This window comes from Lolium perenne, chromosome 5 (genome assembly GCF_019359855.2).
Source record: "Lolium perenne isolate Kyuss_39 chromosome 5, Kyuss_2.0, whole genome shotgun sequence".
Lineage (NCBI taxonomy): Eukaryota > Viridiplantae > Streptophyta > Magnoliopsida > Poales > Poaceae > Lolium > Lolium perenne.
Genome location: NC_067248.2, coordinates 53,772,693 through 53,791,975, shown reverse-complemented (window position 1 = coordinate 53,791,975; position 19,283 = coordinate 53,772,693). Strand labels below are relative to the sequence as shown.

Here is a 19,283-nt window from a genome sequence, read left to right as displayed (position 1 = left end):
AAGTCTAACACACGGCAGATAAAACCTGAGTTGATAAACAATTGCCTGGAGGCTCTGCTTCCTGTTACCTACAACGCATGGCATGGTAAGCGACTTGATGTATAATCGATATTTTAGTCCACCTTACCATGTTTACTGCGCAATGAACTTTTAGTTTTTTTTGTCATTTCAGTTTATTTTCATCACTCCTAGATCTACACAATACATCCATTCTCAGTAGCAAATTTAATTCCTGGAATTATGATGCATTGAATATAAGAAATTTTGGAATTTTTTTGGGCATTAGCAGTTCAAGTCCTGATGTATAGTAGGAATCTACCGATGCGAGTGCGACATATGACGTTCTATGCACGGTCTGTGGAAGAATGAGACAAATATAGATATCTGATTCTACTCTAGTCTAGTCTTTCCTTAAAATTACATGGCATGCCCTGTAGGTGTTATGGAATCGATGGTTGATTTTTTTTTGCAATAGCAGTACTAGTATTTCCCGTCCAGGCGATTCACAGTACTTTAGCGTATATCCCATCTAGGCGATTGTTAATTTAACATATCGGAAGCAGGAGTTTTAAACTGACTAGCCTAACTTCAATATAGTTTGATCATTTTCAGAAAAATTTAGAAAAAAACGATTCGGCCTGCCTTGGTCGCTCCCCGCGGGCGACGGGCAGACGACCGAAAACCCTACCCCAGCTCCTTCCCTTCTCCTTCCTAGCCGCCGCCGAGCGAAGCGGCGGCGGCGGAGCAGCCTTTCCCCGCACGTGTGGAGGGGAGGCGCGGGGCCTCCTCGGTCGGTGGCGGTGCGCTCAGGTCGGCGACGGTTCCGGCAGTGGCGGGTCCTCCTGGGCGGCGCGGCGGTGCATCCCGGGGCGGCGCGGCGTCGGGTGGCGGGGTGACGGTGGCGCAACCGCTTGGTTGCTGGGTGGCGGGGTGGCTCTGGCTGGCGCTGGCCTGGCCCAGATCTGGGCCCTTCGGGGCCCATCTGGGTCTGGGCGGGCCGGGTCGCGGCTCTGCTGCTTCCTGTGCTGAGAGGGGACGGCCGGAGCTGGGTGTGGCGGTGTGGGCAGCACGCGTACTGCAGCACGGCGACGGGAGCTTCACGACCCTTTTCGGGCTAGGCCGGGCCAGGAGGGCCTGGTTTGCTCCTGTCAATGCGTCCGGCCGGTGCCCGCAGGTGGCGGTGAAGGCGGGTCCCTTCAGCGCGTTTGCCGACCTACTGCTCCTCGCTCTCGGCTGGCTCTCCTTGATCCTCTTGGCCTCATTTCATTTGCCGTGGTAAGACGGCGATGGTATTTGCAAGGCCGTGGTGGCGCGTGGTGGTGGGTGCAAGTTTGGTGGAGCACAATGGAGCGTCCGGGGGCGGGGTTGCAAGGGTCGGGAGAAATCCCTGTCGGCTTGGCTGGCACCGACGCGGTGACGTCAGTGGGCGCCACCCTACCTTCCTGAAGGGCGTTGGGTGAAGCCTTCCTTCCTTGCTCCTGCGCGTACCGGGAGAAACCCTAGGATCCGTCCGGGCAGCAGCGTCGTCATCGTCGCATCCTTCCTGGAGGTGTTGCTTGGTACACGGCGCTTCAGAGTGCTAGGAGCGTGGTGGACATATCCGGAGGGCTTCGACTTTGTTGACATTCTTTCTGTTTTCTTTCTTTTATGTTTTCTCTTGGGCATGCTTGTGTTGATGCTCCAACAAGTTATACTGTGTTGTTACTATATTAATTTAGCGGAATAAAAGCCTATTTCGAGGATCATTTGGTTGACTGAACCTGTGGCCTGTGCCGCGGTAGCCTGAGCCTGAGCCCGAGCCCTTCCCTTCAGACGACGACTCCGACGAGTTTGCCGAGATAAACGAGGCATTCTTGCCCGACGATGTTTGGGGGGACATGACTTAAGTGGCCAGAAATAACTGCCTGTCTTCGTTTGCGAATAAATTAACTGTGGCAGTCTGCAGATACTTTGGTTTATTAGATTGTCAAACCCTAGCTCCTGGCGTCGCCCCCGCGAGCGACCTGGGAGCTCCTTGGCGGCGCCCCTCCCTAGCCCCTCCCCACCCTTCCCCCTCCTCCTCGCCGCCGCCTGAGGGCGTCGCCGGGCAAAGCCCGCGCGGCGTCGGCGGCGGCGGGGCTCCTCTGCTCCCTCGCGCGGTGGCGGCGGCGCGGGTCTTCGCGGCCGGTGAGGGCGCCGTGCCGGTAGGCGCGGCGGCGAGGTTGCGCAGCCAGCCGTGGCGACTACGTGGCACCGGCGTGCCCGCGGCGGCGACGGTTCACCGGCGCGGCCTGAGGCGGGCGGCGCGAGCTCGGGGGTGTTGCAGGAAGGTGGAGGTCGTGGGCGCCGCGGACGAGGCCAGGGGCGGCAGGGCGCGGCCGGCGGCTACGTTCGCCCACCCCATCACGGAGGATCCCGGCGAGGTGCTGGTTTTTGTGGCCCAGATCTCGATCTGGCCACCTCGAGTCGGGCCGAGGCAGGGGCCCGCGCCCCATTCGACCCCATCCACCTCCGCCCCAGATCTGTGGGCACCCGCAGCCTTGGGGGCTGCTGGTTGCTGATCTGGCGGGTGGTGCCCTCCCGATGTGGCGGCGGTGCGGCGGCGATGCGGCGGCGTTCCGGATCTGGTTAGATGGGCTCTCTGGCCGCCGTGCTTGCGGGCCAGGGCAGGGGCCCCGGGCTTCCGTCTCCAGATTTGGTGTGCCCGGCAGTCACGGGGGCTGTCGGTTTGCAGCTCCTTCCCCTCGCGATGTGGTGCTTGTCTTCTCCGGTCTCGCAGCAGGAAGAGTTTGGACGCCGGGGCGGCGGCCCTGGAAAGGTGGGAGCTTCGCTGGTTGGCGGGCGAGCCAGGAGCTCAGGAGCTGGTCGGTGCCACGGTCGTGAGGGCGGCGTGGTTCTCGGCGAGCAGTGTTCTGTGGCAGTGGCGCGGGTGCCGTTAGGGCGGTGGCCCGTTCCCTGTGCTGGAGGTGTTGAGGTTTACCGAGGGGAAACCCTCGCCCTCCATGGGGCCGCGGTGTCGGCGTCTGCGGACGTCGTGTCCTTCTTGAAGGCGCCGTCGCGGTAACCTTGATCCTCCTCGTGCTTCGGGTGAAAGCCTAAGATCCGAGGATCGGGCGGTGGCGATGCTCTTGTGTCGTGTTCTTCTTGAAGACACCGCCTTGGAGCTCACAGTTCGTGGCTCTCCGTTGGTGGTGTGGCAGAGGCGCGGTATTCGTCGACCTTTGTGCTTCGGGTGAAAACCTAAGATCCGCGGATCGGGCGGTGACGGCGCTCTCGTGTCGTGTTCTTCTTGAAGACGCCGCCTTGGAGCTCACTGTGTTTCTGCGGATGATGTTGGCTCTTTGCTTGGCGACCATCGGCAAGGCTTGCGCCGTCCCCTCCTTCGTCGAGTTTCCTGGGTGCTGCTTGTTGGGGTTCGAACGGCGGTGGTCGATGCACAGTGGTGGTCGGTCACTGGTGGCGCTACCCGCGGCAGGGAGTTCTGTTGACGGCGTGCGTGTTCGATGGCTCTCCCTTGGGTGAGCCCCGGCCCGACACTGTTGCTGTCCGGTGTCTTCTCCGAGTCTTCGTAGGTTTCGTAAGGATCGTGATTGCCGTTCGAGGTTCCGGTTGTAGCCTTTTGGCAGCTCGTGTGAGTGTGTGGGTGTGTGTTGTAAGCTGGGTTCAGCTCCTTGTACCTTGTCGCCGTTAAGGGCGTTATTAATTTAACGTCGGGCCTTGGGCCTTTGATTTTAAAAAAAAGATACTTGATGGGCGACTTCTCTTTTCCAAGTCGTGAACCCATCGGTCACCCCGAAGTGCGTCGGCCAACCATTGTGTGGTTCTTCCGGATCAAAATGCCAAAGGACGCGTTTGGTAGACTAAGCGTCCTTTGACTTGCATGTGTTCCGTAGTTGTTGGGCCGTATGGTTTTTCGGGCTACTCCGCGTTGTCGCACGGTATGGGTATTAAAGCATTCCGGGATAGGTTCGAGAAGAACGTCTAGTTTGACAGTTGCTCCAGGGACTTGCCATGGGGAAAAGAAAATCGACAACGCCGTTCGCACGGGCGCTCCGCCTCGGCATGGAGGGAGAAGCCGAAATTCGAGCAACGTTGCGCGGTAAAGGTAGGGGTAACTTCCCTCTTCGGTTACCATCTCCATTAGCCTCCTCCCAAATTTTCCCTTCCTCCAATTTTCGCACCAGCGGCGGCTGCGGCGACCCAGATCTAGCAGCGCGCATCCTCCTTCTGTCTCCGGCACCGGATCAGGGTCGTTGTTTCCAACCGCGGCGCTAGACCAGGGTCGTCGTTTATAGTCGCAGCGGAGCCTAGGCACATATGCGACGGCTTTCGGACATGTCCATCGTCCGCCATGACGGAGGTAAGGGGAAACACCTGTGCTCTACTGTAATGTCAGATTCATGTTGGTAGAACTAGTTGGGTTCTATAAAACCGTTCGTAATACATAGATCTTGTTTGAGTAGACCGACCAGGACCAGCTTGTGCATCACGCAACAACATTCATCATTTGCATACAATACTGGATACTGATGGTGCACAAGAGAGCAGTTAGGCATGCTGCTTTTCCTCGTGTCAGTTACGGTCATATGTTACAACGAGATCGGGATAGGATTACCAACATAAACTACATCTACAACTCCAACAATGTAGACGCTATATCCAGATGCTTCGGATGAGAAGAGCCATTTCTTTGCACTTGTGAAAGCGTTCAAGGATAGAGGACTGCTGGTTGATAGCATCCACACCTCTGTCGAAGAACAAGTCGCAATGTTTCTTCATGTCGTGGATCATAACCAGAGGTTCAGAGTCATCCATAGCACATTCAGGCGATCCACGAAGACAATCTCTCGGTACTTCTAGCAGGTGTTGTATGCAATTGGGGAGCTTAGAGGTGAAATGATCAAGCCAGCATCAACGAACACACCACCCAAGATCAACAACAGCTATAGGTGGTTCCCGTATTTTAGGGTGAGTATAAAATCATGTTCGTTCTACCTATCAGATGTGTGGTACTGTCAGAAATATGACTGCGTGCTAATTTTTTGATATGATTGCACTAGGGCTATTGATGGTACTCATGTGACTGCAAAGGTACCGAGATCAATGTCTGCAACATTCCGCAGGAGGAAGCACTACACCAGCCAGAACGTGGTAGCAGCTGTGGATTTCGATATGAGATTCACATACGTACTTGCTGGGTGGGAGGGTTCAGATCATGATGCGAGCATCCTGGCTGATAGCTTGTCAAGGCCTGATAGGTTGCAAATCCCTGAGGGTAAGTTCTACCTTGGAGATGATGGATATGCATGCCGACCTGGTATTCTACCTCTCTTCAGGAAAACAAGGTACCACCTCAACGAGTTCTATCCCAAGCACCGACCTCAGAATGCGAAAGAGTTGTTCAATCTAGGACACTAAAGCTTTAGAGTCACCATTGAGAGGGCCTTTGCTGCATTCAAGAACAGGTTCAAGGTCCTTGACCAGAAACCATTCCACACTTTTGACACTCAAATAAAACTGGTCATCGCTTGCTGCATTCTTCACAACCGGATCCTAGGTTAGGGCGAGGATGAGTTCTTCGAAGAGGTTGTCACTTTTGATGAAGTAGACCGGCCATGACATGGAGGCATGCGACAATGATGCCTGTAAGAAGAAGAGGCAAGAGTGGGCAGACGTAATGTCGGAAGCCAGAGGCAACACCCCCATCTGAAAAGAAGAAGTGAAGAAGTGAAGAAGAAGAACCCCCTTTGATCCCCTGTTTCTCGAACCCCAGTTTGATCCCGTATGTTGAACTATCCCGTGATGATAAACTGTCATTCGCAGTAGCTAGGAAGCATCGTTATGAACTACCATTCGTACTAGCTAGGGCTAATTTCGTGAACGGCTAGCTTCATTAGTGTGGAACTGTCATGAACTGATTTATGTGCGATGGAAGGTGATAGCATAGTAAGGCTACCAGTTGTAGAGAAGAGGTGACCTTAGCCATGTTTGGATGGTACCAAACAGCTGTAATCTCATCTCCATCGAGATTTGAGCTTGGCTGGAGCCAAACAAACAAAAGGCTCCTTTTGGCCCAAACCATGCAGCCCGACCTACCAAACAACATGCCAATTCCAGCTCGTGGCTTGTTCCGGATGCGCATAACCACTTCGCGCCAGTGAGCCACAAATCGGGCCCAGGCTACCAAAGGCGTCCGAACAGGTCTGGGGCAATCTCATATGGGACAGCCGAACAATGAAGCCATCATTTTATTTTGTTTTTTTAGAAATATGGTACAAATTGAGATCACATATAACATACATTCATCACTATGAACGCTATTCCTTAAATACTTCTAAAAGACTAACATAATGGCTATAATGGCTAGATCTTGATATTAACGAAGTTACCATAGGCACTTCATTATCGCCAAAAACTTTGCTTCCAAAGAGAATTGCGTCAAATACATATATATTGACGAAAGTTTTCATTTTCCTATCGCCAATTGTGATTTTAGGGGTGGCCTTAGAAAGCTAGTACCTTTTTTTAGACAAACGTGTGCTATAGCCCATCTACTCGTCTCTTTTGCGCGGATCCTATACACCGACCAGGTCGGTGTATACCCGACGCCGCACACCTCTATATGGGCCGGGCCTAATTAGCATTTTCGGGAATTTGGCTCTTTTTTCGTTTCTGTTCTCTTCTTTCTTTCTTTTTGTTTTTTTCTGTTGGTTTTTGTGTTTCTTTTTCTCCTTCAGATTCGAAAATTAAAATGATTCAAAAAATATTCAAATTTAAAAAATGACCAAAGTTGGAAATATGAAAATTGTTCAGATTCAAAAATTGTTCAAAATAAAAATTTGTTCAAAATAGAAATTTGTTCAAATTTTAAAAATGTTCAAATTTAAAAATTGTTCAAATTTGAAAATGGTTTAAACTTAAAAATAGTTTAGATTAAAAATTTGTTCAAACTTAAAATTGTTCGAACTTAATTTTTTTTCAAATTTAAATTTTGTTCAAATTTGAAAATTGTTCAAATTTTTAAGAAGCGAAAAACTTAATAAAACTATCAAACCAGAAATGTTCGATTTCAAAATTTAAAATTATTCAGATTTTGATAATTTTCTATTTTTAAAAATATTCAAATTGTAAAAAATTAACAGAAAGAAAAGAACCAAAAAAAGAAAAACATTTACCTGATGCTGTTTGGCCGGCCCATCAAGGCACGTCGTACCAGCGGTGCACCTTGACTGCTTCCTATCGGGATCATGGGCCGGGCCCAACAACAGCCGGAGGGTGTGCGGCTCCTCTTTTGGCCCTGTCTTATACCTTCAAACAGCCCGCTGCATTGAGCCTTTGAGCCCATTACGGTGGCCCCAAAGGCCCAAACCTAGGCCTAGTTGGAAGCTGCTGTTTTTTCCATCGTAGAAAAAGGGAAGCTGCTACTTCTCAAAAAAAGAAAAAGGGAAGCTGCTGCTCCGACGTAGCTTCTCGAAGACGGCTCAGCCGGAGCGACAAGGCTCGCCTACAAAACCAGCCGCTGCTAGCTCTCCACTCATCTCACAACTCACAAGTTCGCCATCGAGGTGCCATCTGCCATGGCAAGGGACCTCGCCGTCGTCCTCCTCGTCCTCGCGGCGCTGGCCGCCGTCTCGTCGGCGACCACGCTGACCATCCACAACCTCTGCCCGCACCCGGTGTGGCCGCTCGTCACTCCCAACTCCGGCCTCCCCTCCATCTCCGACAACACCGCGCGCCTCGACACCAACGCGCTCCTCTCCCTCTCCTTCCCGTCCACCTTCTGGGCCGGCCGCGTCGTCATACGCACCTCCTGCGGGACCTCCTCGCCGCCGCGCGGCTGCTGGACGGGCGAGGCGCCGCCGTCCTCCGTCGCGCAGCTCACGGTCCACGACGGCGGGAACCTGGACCGCGCCGCGTACAGCGTGAGCCTCGTGGACGGCTTCAACGTGCCGATGGTCATCAGCCCGCAGGCCGTCGGCGGCGGGCAGTGCCCCGCGCTCGGCTGCGCCGTGGACCTCAACTGCGACTGCCCGCCGGACCAGCGCGCCGCCGAGGGCGCCGCGTGCCGCGGGACCCCGGCGTACTTCAAGAACCGGTGCCCGCTGACGCGGACCACGCCCACCGACGTGGAGCCCGTGCCGCAGAGCTGCCGCGCGCCCGGGGAGCTCAAGATCGTGCTCTGCCAGACGTCCATGATCCAGAGCGGAGCCGGGGAGGCCGACATGGTCATCCGCACCGTCGTCGCCGACAACTAGAGCTCTCTGGCACTGCAGTGTCCTGCTCGCTTTGCCGTATTAGTACGCCATGCACGATCACTCGATCAGTGTAGACGTTCTTTTTGTTAAATAAAAGTTCGTAAGCGTTAATTTAAGTGTCCGGTTTTGGCAGAAATGTCACAGTTGAATGTGTGTATTTAGAGCTTCAGTTTCGTCTTCTGTAATCCCGGTGTGGGTAGTAATGCGAGTGGTTGTTTCTTGTAAGGTAAACACTAACGTTGCATAAATACATTGTTTTTTCTCTCTCCAACTGCTAAGCCTCGTTTGCATGAATCTTAATTTGGTGAATGACAGTCACTCAAAGGTCAAACCCAAATACAACATCACTGAGTCTAAAATTTCCACTTGCACCCCATATCAACGCAACGAAAGTGATTGTATTTCCACATAAATCATTTCCATGTTTTTAGCTAGGACACAGTTTATCTTACTTTTAGTAAATCTATCTATATGGGGGACAACAAAATATAGTGCTCCAAGATTGAGCACGTGGATAAGGTACAGATAGGCGGCAAGAATATCACTTTATCACCTTTTTGCATGCATAAGTACCTTGCTTCGTTGCATATAGAAATTAAAGTGCTCAGCTATAAAGCCAAAGCGTCCCGCACAAAAAGAAGAGCTTAAAGCCGAAGTTGAATTGATGCTCTTTGCATCGCACAAGCTGAATGATTTCATATCAAAGTGAGATCCGGATTGTCGCCGCTTGAATGTCTAAAGCTGCGCGATTATCAAGATCTCAACATTGGGGCAGGTAAGAGCATCTGCAGCACAGACTGTAAACACACGAACTGAAACCCTTCACCGGATTTGTGTTTACGGGTCGGAAAATCACTGACGCACAAAACCTCAGTTTTACAGTTTTAGTTTACGTGCTCTGTTCTACGCCAGTAATTTTCCGACCCGTAAAATGTAGGATTTTTCATAGAATTTATATGCAACACATATAACAATCGATCATAATTAATCAAATAATCATCCAAATTATTACATTAGATAAATAAATGTCTGAACCAAATTATTACAACAGTTTTAAAAAAATTGAACAAATGAAAAAATGTCTCAACCAAATTACAAATGTCTCACACCGGAGCTCTTTCTTTCATTAAAAAGTATTGTGAACTTGTATAGTCCACATTCTTTGGCTCTACCTATCCATTATAGAGTAAATCACTCTTTTCACAATAAGAGTTATCCATACAGTGACGGTATTCTCGCTGTTTGTCAACCACCAGAAGAGTTAGGTCTTTCAATTCCTTCTTTCATTTCTGATTGAGATCCTTCGTCTATTACTGGAATTTCGAAATAACCCGAACATTGCTTTCGTCATATCTTGAAAGATCGGAGAAATTTGTTTTTCTTTTCCTGTCTCTATGATTTTGATTTTCGATGAATGAGCCTGTGGTAATGCTTTTATCTCTATTCTATAAATCTGAAAAAAAAAGACATATTAGGGCTATACGGATTTGAACCGTAGACCTTCTCGGTAAAACAGAAACAATGATACTTCTCACACATAAATGAATGGAATGGTAGGATCAAAGGCGACGGCCATGTCGCTGCCAGTGGTGCATTTTCAGATCATAAACGAGTTGGGCATGGGTACTGGCATTCTTAATCTGCCGATGCGTTTCAAGAAAAGCTTCAATGCGATCCGGATTGCGTTGGGGTTGCACTCGGGTGCCTACGTTGTCATAGAAGCAGGACAGGCTTAACTCTCTTTCATCCTCAATGATCATGTTGTGAAGAATCACACAACATGTCATGATGTTCACAAGGTTTTTTTTTCTTCCAAAACCGGGCTGGACCACGAACAATGTCAAACCTTGCTTGCAAAACACCGAATTCTCTCTCAATGTCCTGCTTCTTGAGCTTTGGCAAATTCAGCTTCTATTTTGTCTTGGGGATCCTTCACAGACTTCACAAAAGTTGTCCAATCTGGATAGATGCCATCAGCTAGGTAATATCCCATTGTATATTCATTGTTCATGACCTTGTAGTTGCAAGTGGGTGCTTCCCCATTTGCTAGTTTCGCAAATAAAGGAGATCTTTGCATCACGTTGATGTCATTGAGTGTTCCCGGCAACCAAAAAAAACAATGACAAATCCACAAATCTTGTGATGCGACAGCCTCAAGTACAATGGTAGCCTCTTTGCTCTTGCCACAGTACTGTCCATGCCATGCCTTGGGACAATTCTTCCATATCCAATGCATATAATATAGACTACCAAGCATGCCATGCCAACCTCTTTTCTCATTTATCTCCATCAATCTTTTTGTGTCATCCCCATTGGGAGCTCGGTGATAGGTTGGTGCAAACAACTTGATAATCATGACAGCAAACCTATGCGCGGACTCTGTGGTTGTATCTTCGCCAATTCGAAGATACTCATCAGTGTAATCCGCAGGGATGCCATACGCAATCACCCTCATGGCAACCAAGATTTTTTGAAAGGGTCTGAAACCCATCACGCCGGCAGAATTTCTACGTTGCTTGAAGTAATTCGAGTAGGCTTCGCAGGCCTTGACGATTTTGACGAACAAACTACGGCGCATGCGATACCTCCTATGAAATAGATGCGGCGGATATGTAGGTACCTCGGCAAAGTAGTCCTCCATCAGCTTCTCGTGGCCGAGGAGGTGATTCTGTTGGATGTGGTTCCGGCCAATCACCAAGCCATGCATCCGATTCAGCGGCTGCGCGCGGTCCTCTAGCTCCTTGAAGGAGAGAAGGAGGATGGTGGCCTCCACCTCGTCGTCCTGGAGAAGCTCGTCGAGGCTCCTCGTTTTGTGACATTGTTTTTAGCTCATGAGAAAGTAAATTAAAATTGTGGTTATCGTCTTCCATCCTAGTTAAGTAACTCAAAGACTCACGAGCTTCATCTTGCTTGTCACATAAAAAAGTATATATAAAAAAGAGCTGGTTTGACCACAACTTCCAATATGGAAGAAAATAGGAAAATTATAAGAAAAGGGCACTCCTTCATGGTTTGTGATTGCTTGGTCGGCACCCGAGGATTCGGTTAGCCATGGTATGTGTAAGCAAAGGTTGGGAGGAGTTTCACAATTTTATAAGTAGTATAAATGAAAAGAGGCTTTGCCCAAATATTTCGAAACCGCTCTCAAACTTGCTTAGTATGGAAGATGAAAATAGCTCGTTTTACTACTCGTTGACATGAACAACCACCTCTCAAAAGTGCATTTTATACTGTTGTTGTTTCAATAAAAAGCTCTAGCACATGAGTGATCTTACTTGCCTCTCAAAGAGAGACCTTCTTTTACTTTTATGTTGAGTCTCCACCTTCTAGTTTATGCACCACTTATGAGAGCATAGTTGTCATTCTTAGTTTTATGCGCATGGTCCCAAGATTTTATTGATTGATTCATAATTATGGTATTGCTTGTTCAAACTTTTTGTTTCTAGTCATCCTTATAATCTTTTAAAGGTGTCCAAGCATTTATGTTTTGCTTCCACTTATGGGACAAGCTGGGTACCACTTTATTATGTATCTATGCTATGCTCTTGACAATCACTTTGCTTTCCATGCACGTTATATATTTTCTTTTGTTTGATTACTATTCATGTTTTAGCATGGTTATTAAGTTTCATTGTTTGATTATATCTATCATGCTTATGTTAGGATTCTATGATTCCAGCTATGTTTGCTTTTACACTTAGATTGATCAAAGTAGTGTGACAACATGTCACCTCAAAAATTATTTGTTTGTTATCACTTACCTACTCGAGGACGAGCAGGAGTTAAGCTTGGGGACGTTGATACGTCCCAAACGTATCTATAATTTTCGATGCTCCATGCTTGTTTTGTTACAATTCTTATATTTATGTGCACTTTTACACACTTTTTTAGCATTTTCTGGGACTAACCTATTAACGCAACGCAGTGCCGCAGTGCCAGTTCTTGTTTTCTGTTGTTTTTGTGTTTCAGAAAAGTTATACATGAAAGTTTCTCGGAATTGGACGAAACAAAAGCCCAGAGTCGGGACGAAGACGGAGCCAGAAGGACACGCGCAGGAGAGCTGCCACATGGCAGTACATAGGGAAGGCGCGGCCCCACCCTTGGTCGCGCCTGGCCCATGTACTGGCGCCTCGTCGCCTCGTTTGCTCCGCCCTTCCGCCTATTTATTCCTCGTTTCAGGAAAACCCCAGGGACGAGAGCCTCCATCCACGAAAAGTTCCGATGCCGCCGTCAACCGAAACCCTAGTTCGGGAGGGTTCTGCAGTCCATCCCGGCACCCTGCCAGAGAAGGAAATCACCGTCGGAGGCCTCTACATCGCCATGTCTTCATCCGAGGTGATGTGTGAGTATTCCTCCACGGGACCATGGGTCCATAGCAGTAGCTAGATGGTTGTCCTCTCCTTGTTGTGCTTCATGTATAGATCTTGTGAGCTGCCTAACATGATCAAGATCATCTATTTGTAATTGCTACATGTTGGTTTGATGTGGATCCGATTTATAGAGAGATTGCTTTGGTTGAGATTATGTATTATATTATTATGATCTTGCATGCTCTCCGTTTCTAGTAGATGCTCTGGACAAGTAGATGCTAGCGACTCCAAGAGGGAGTATTTATGCTCGATAGTTGGTTCATGCCTCTATTTAACCATGGGAAGTGACCTTGTTCTCTATGGTTGTAGATGTGTTGTTGCTACTAGGGAGAAAACAGCGGTGTTCTATTCAAGGGTAGTTTCATCGTTTACTTTACACACATTGCTTAAAGCGATAGTCCGTTGCTTGCAACTTAATACTGGAGGGTGTCGCGGATGCAATCCTGAAGGTGGATTATTAGTCATAGGTGCATTTGGATTACGGTCTATGTATATTGTTGTAATGCCCGCATACTTTCATAGCATGTATTCTGCACCAACCATTAGCGTAGAATCTCTGTTTGTCAATTGCCCATCTGTAATTTGTTTACCCAGGAGGAACATGCTCCAGGTGCAAGAACCTAAAGGTAATCAACTCACAAACATTCACTTCCACGTATCACCGTGGGGAACTCAAACTGATGCACCAAATGCAATGGCAAGAACACACAAGGTGGTCAAATCCTTCACTCTCAAATTCTATCAAAGCTACAAAAGCTATTGGGAATAAGAGATAAAGAACAAAGTAAATCCATAAAGAACTCCAACATCTAGATCTACTATGTTACCCTCACTTAGAGAAGACATTGATTGGGGGAATTTAGATCTAGATCTCCTGTCCCTTTTTTTCTCAAGAAGATGCAAGAACCATAGGAGGAATAGAGAGTTAGGGCAAGCACTCAAGGTCAACAATGGAGGAGAGAGACTAGGAAAGAAGCAACCAGCCCTTGGGGAAGAAGGATGTCTTTTATGGACCCCCACGAAATCTGACCATTACACCCATTTAACCCCATACCCAGAGCAAGGCAGGCTTTGAAACAGAGAAACCACGACTAGGCCTAGAGTCTTTAGCCCTGGAAAAGCCAGAAACAACTGAAACCAGAACAACCATAACTAGAGTATAGACTCTAATTTTGATGATCTTGGGACCGTTTTGAAGATGCAACAAGATTTAAATATCATGCATAGAACCATCATAGTACAACAAAGAAGGATATAACCAAATGATTAAAGATTTTTACCTATCTATAAAAGACAAATCGATAAAACCTCGAATATTGAAAATGCAATAGAGAATGCATATGGAATCCACTTTTGATGAATGTGAGCTTGTCATGGAGATAAAGACAAACTCGAAATCCTTTCATGGATAAGAACCAAATAAGAACCAAGAAATATGATGCGACATATGCAAAGGTTTGTGGTTTATCTGAACGATTCAATTAAGTTAACCACTCAATAGCCCCTCTTGATTGTACATCTATCCATCCTATAAGATGGTCTCCCTACTAACACCAAGAGACCGGTAACAAAGAAAGCCTATCAAGAACAAATCTTAACCATGCGAATTTCACTTGATCTTGATGATGAGATCTTGTCTGCTTTAAGATGGAACACCTTTCTTGATTATGCTTGCATGGTGAAGTCTTGTGAATTGCTCCTCCATACTCCACTATGAGAGGGCCTCTACTTCGGTCATATCTTCACAACAATTGGATCACCATATGGATGGAAAGCTTCAAGCATATAATTTCTTCGAGATGGATCATCTTAAACTTGCACTTAGTTTCTTCTTTCTTCATAGTGTTGATGTCTTGAAGATACACATGAGAGCTCACTACATCTTCTTCTTCAAGACATATTAGTCATTGGCTCAACTCTCTCATGACCAATCTTTAGATCACTCCTTGATTACTGCCTTGTTGATCACTTCATCTTCCTCAATTTCTTCTTCTTTCAACCTTGAAGCTTGGTTCAAGCATTATCTATGGACAAATCCTATAAACATAACTCAATGCAAACATTAGTCCATAGGGATTGTTATTACTTACCAAAATCACACATGAGGGCTCCATGCACTTTCAAAACCATATACCATTTAGCCAATCAATATTTTTTCTCACTATCTCGTTCCCAAAAAATTCTTGATCGGAAATAATCCAATCGTTGCAAGACTCATTTAGAAAATTGTAAGAAGGAAATCATATATAGTACCATATTACTGAATACTGAATTAATGAGAACCAATCGTCCACCAAAAGATAGCAACTTGCCTTTCTAGCTAGCTAGACGCTTCTGAAATCTTTCCTCGACATATTTTCATTCAGCATTTGTAAGCCTCCCATAATGAATCGAAATGCCTAAGTAACTGATAGGAAACTAACTAACCATGTAACCAAAAAGTCAGCATACAAGGTGTCCTCTATGATCGCTCAAGGTTTGTTGGGAACGATGGGGACTTCCATCGGTTACGTGTTAACTTATATAGGCCAACAATGGCAGAGATAGATACATGGAAGGTTACAACAGATAGAGGAAAACACGGGATTGATCTTGATCTTATAAATCGATCAGATCAATGACATGATAGTTTGAACTTCCGTCCACTTCTATCTGTACTTCTGTCTAGGTTCATCTGAACTTATCTGCCGTGAACACTAGATACTCTAACACCCCTCCTCAATCACAGCCTTCTTGAGGTTGAGATTGTACTTGAACTCTAACTGCTGAACTGGTAAGGCCTTTGTGAAGCCATCTGCCACCTGATCTTTGGATGGAATAAACCCGATTTCCAGTTGTTTGCTTGCTACTCTTTCTCTTACAAAATGAAAATCAATTTCAATGTGTTTAGTCCTAGCATGAAATATAGGATTAGCAGAAAGATATGTTGCACCCTGATGCGCGTAGATGTACACATCCGTTGGGAACCCCAAGTGGAAGGTATGATGCGCACAGCAACAAGTTTCCCTCAGTATGAAACCAAGGTTATCGAACCAGTAGGAGCCAAGAAGCACGTGAAGGTTGTTGGTGGAGGAGTGTAGTGCGGCGCAACACCAGTGAAACCGGCGCCAACGTGGAACCTGCACAACACAATCAAAGTACTTTGCCCCAACGTAACAGTGAGGTTGTCAATCTCACCGGCTTGCTGAAAACAAAGGATTAAGCGTATCGAGTGGAAGATGGTGTTTGTTTGCAAAGAACATTAAAAACAGTAGAATGTATTCAGATGTAAAAGAATGGACCGGGGTACACAGTTCACTAGTGGTGTCTCTCCAATAAGGTAACTAGCATGCTGGGTGAACAAATTACAGGCGGGCAATTGACAAATAAAGATTCAATACATATCAACGATGATTACTATGTGATTTAATCAGGGCATTACGACAAAGTACATAGACCGCTATCCAGCATGCATCTATGCCTAAATAATCCACCTTCAGGTTATCATCCGAACCCCTTCCGGTATTAAGTTGTAAACAACAGATAATTGCATTAAGTATGGTGCGTAATGTAATCAACACAAATATCCTTAGACAAAGCATCAATGTTTTATCCCTAGTAGCAATAGCACATCCACAACCTTAGAACTTTCTGTCACTGTCCCAGATTCAATGGAGGCATGAACCCACTATCGAGCATAATTACTCCCTCTTGGAGTTACAAGTATCAACTTGGCCAGAGCCTCTACTAGCAACGGAGAGCATGCAAGAACATAAACAACACATATATGATAGATTGATAATCAACTTAACATAGTATTCCATATTCATCGGATCCCGCCAAACACAACATGTAGCATTACAAATAGATGATCTTGATCATGTTAGGCAGCTCACAAGATCTATAACAATGAAAGCACAAGCGGAGAAGACAACCATCTAGCTACTGCTATGGACCCATAGTCCAAGGATGAACTACTCACGCATCAATCTGGAGGCGGGCATGATGATGTAGAGCCCCTCCGGTGATGATTCCCCTCTCCGGCAGGGTGCCGGAGGCGATCTCCTGAATCCCCCGAGATGGGATTGGCGGCGGCGGCCTCTCAGTAATGTTTTCCGTATCGTGGCTCTCGGTACAGGGGGTTTCGCGACGAAGGCTATTTGTAGGCGGAAGGGTAGGTCAGGGGGCGTCACGAGGGGCCCACACACTAGGCCGGCGCGGCCAGGGCTTGGGCCATGCTGCCCTAGTGTCTGGCCACCTCGTGGCCCCACTTCGTCTCCCTTTCGGTCTTCTGGAAGCTTCGTGTAAAAATAGGCCCCTGGGCGTTGATTTCGTCCAATTCCGAGAATATTTCCTTACTAGGATTTCTGAAACAAAAAACAGCAGAAAAACAGCAACTGGCACTTCGGCATCTTGTTAATAGGTTAGTGCCGGAAAATGTATAATAATGCTGTAAAGTATGTGTAAAACACTCAAGTATTGTAATAAAAGTAGCATGGAACATAAGAAATTATAGATACGTTTGAGACGTATCAAGCATCCCCAAGCTTAGTTCCTACTCGTCCTCGAGTAGGTAAACGATAACACAAATAATTTCTGAAGTGACATGCTACCAACATAATCTTGATCAACATTATTGTAAAGCATATGAGATGAATGGAGTGATCTGAACAAAAGATTGCTAACAAAGATAATGACTAAACAAATGTATCATATAGCAAAACTTTTCATGAATAGTACTTTCAAACAAGTATCAATAAGAGTTGCATAAGAGCTAACTCATAAGCAATAAATTCAAAGTAGAATGCATTGAAGCAACACAAAGGATGATTAAGTTTCAGCAATTGCTTTCAACTTGTAACATGTATATCTCATGGATATTTGTCAACATAGAGTATTATAACAGGTGCAATAAGTAAACATGTAAGAATCAATGCACACAGTTAACACAAGTGTTTGCTTCTAAGATAGAAAGAAGTGGGTAAACTGACTCAACATAAAGTAAAAGATTGGCCATTCGCAGAGGGAAGCATGGATTACTATTTTTGTGCTAGAGCTTTTGTTTTGAAAACATAGAATTTTTTTGTCAACGGTAGTAATAATTCATATGTGCTATGCATAATACTTCCTACAAGTTGCATGTCTCATGCATAGAGTACTAATAGTGCTCGCACCTTGTCCTACTTAGCTCGGAAACACGGATTATCATCACATGACATATGCTTCAACCAAGTGTCACAAAGGGGTACCTCTATGCCGCCTGTACAAGTGTCTAAGGAGAAAGCACGCATTGGATTTCTCGCTTTTGATTATTCTCAACTTAGACATCCATACCGGGACAACATAGACAACAGATAATGGACTCCTCTTTTTTAATGCTTAAGCATTCAACAACAGTTAATATTCTCATAAGAGATTGAGGTTGTATGTCCAAACTGAAACTTCCACCATGATACATGGCTTTAGTTAGCGGCCCAATGTTCTTCTCTAACATATGCATACTCAAACCATTTGATCATGAAATCCACTTACTTCAGACAAGACGAACATGCATAGCATCTCACATGATATCCAACAAAGATAAAGTTGATGGCGTCCCCAGAAAACATGGTTACCGCTCAACAAGCAACTTATAAGAATTAAGACACATAACTACATATTCATCACCACAATAGTTTTTAAGCTATTTGTCCCATGAGCTATATATTGTAAAGGTAGAGGAATGAAATTTTAAAGGTAGCACTCAAGTAATTTACTTTGGAATGGCAGAAAAATACCACATAGTAGGTAGATATGGTGGACACAAATGGCATGGGTTTTGGCTCAAGGTGTTTGGATGCACGAGAAGCATTTCCTCTCAGTACAAGGTTTGGGCTAGCAAGGTTGTTTGAAGCAAACACAAGTATGAACAGGTACAGCAAAACTCACACAAGAACATATTGCAAGCATTATAAGACTCTACACTGTCTTCCTCGTTGTTCAAACACTTTACCCAAAAATATCTAGACTTAGAGAGACCAATCATGCAAATCAAATTAAACAAGCTCTACAGTAGTTCTTTATTAATAGATTAAACTACATGATGCAAGAGCTTAAACATGATCTATGAGAGCTCAAACCATTGCCAAATTGCCAAACCATATGCAGCATTTTCCAATTCCAACCAAATAGCAATCTAACGAAGCAATTAGCTTTCGCCATGAACATTAAAGCACAATTAAGAACACAAGTGTTCCATATGAAAAAGCGGAGCGTAATATCTCCAATATAAGAATGGTGGGATCCAACTTTATTCAAACTAAAACAAAAATAAAAGCAAACCGACGCTCCAAGTAAAGAACATAAGAATGTGACGGAATAAAAATATAGTTTCACTAGAAGTGACCTGATAATGTTGTCGATGAAGAAGGGGATGCCTTGGGCATCCCCAAGCTTAGATGCTTGAGTCTTCTTAAAATATGCAGGGATGAACCACCGGGGCATCCCCAAGCTTAGACCTTTCACTCTTCTTGATCATAGTATATATCATCCTCTTCTCTTGACCCTTGAAAACTTCCTCCACACAAACTTCAAGCAAACTCATTAGAGGGTTAGTGCATAACCAAAAATTCACATATTCAGAGGTGACACAATCATTTTTAACACTTCTGGACATTGCACAATGCTTCTGAAAGTTAATGGAACAAAGAAACTCATTTAA

At 46.1% G+C, this 19,283-nt stretch overlaps 2 protein-coding genes across 2 annotated transcripts in view; one reads left to right on the top strand and one right to left on the bottom strand.

The window, feature by feature from the left end:
- The first annotated feature begins 7,457 nt into the window (after positions 1 to 7,457).
- Positions 7,458 to 8,459, top strand: LOC127299202 (osmotin-like protein). The gene has a single exon (XM_051329130.2). The coding sequence runs from the start codon at positions 7,557 to 7,559 to the stop codon at positions 8,232 to 8,234; it is 678 nt and encodes a 225-aa protein (XP_051185090.1). The 5' UTR covers positions 7,458 to 7,556; the 3' UTR covers positions 8,235 to 8,459.
- A 1,648-nt stretch (positions 8,460 to 10,107) lies between these two features.
- The window catches only part of LOC139831483 (uncharacterized), a 33,037-nt gene continuing 23,861 nt past the window's right edge, over positions 10,108 to 19,283 (bottom strand). The window contains exon 2 of the mRNA XM_071820768.1: positions 10,108 to 11,038. Within this exon, the coding sequence (XP_071676869.1) occupies positions 10,108 to 11,038 (931 nt within the window). The remainder of the gene's footprint in view (positions 11,039 to 19,283) is intronic.

Coding starts and splice junctions, on each gene's coding strand:
- LOC127299202 (XM_051329130.2), top strand. CDS start 7,557: ATGGCAAGGGACCTCGCCGTCGTCCTCCTCGTCCTCGCGGCGCTGGCC.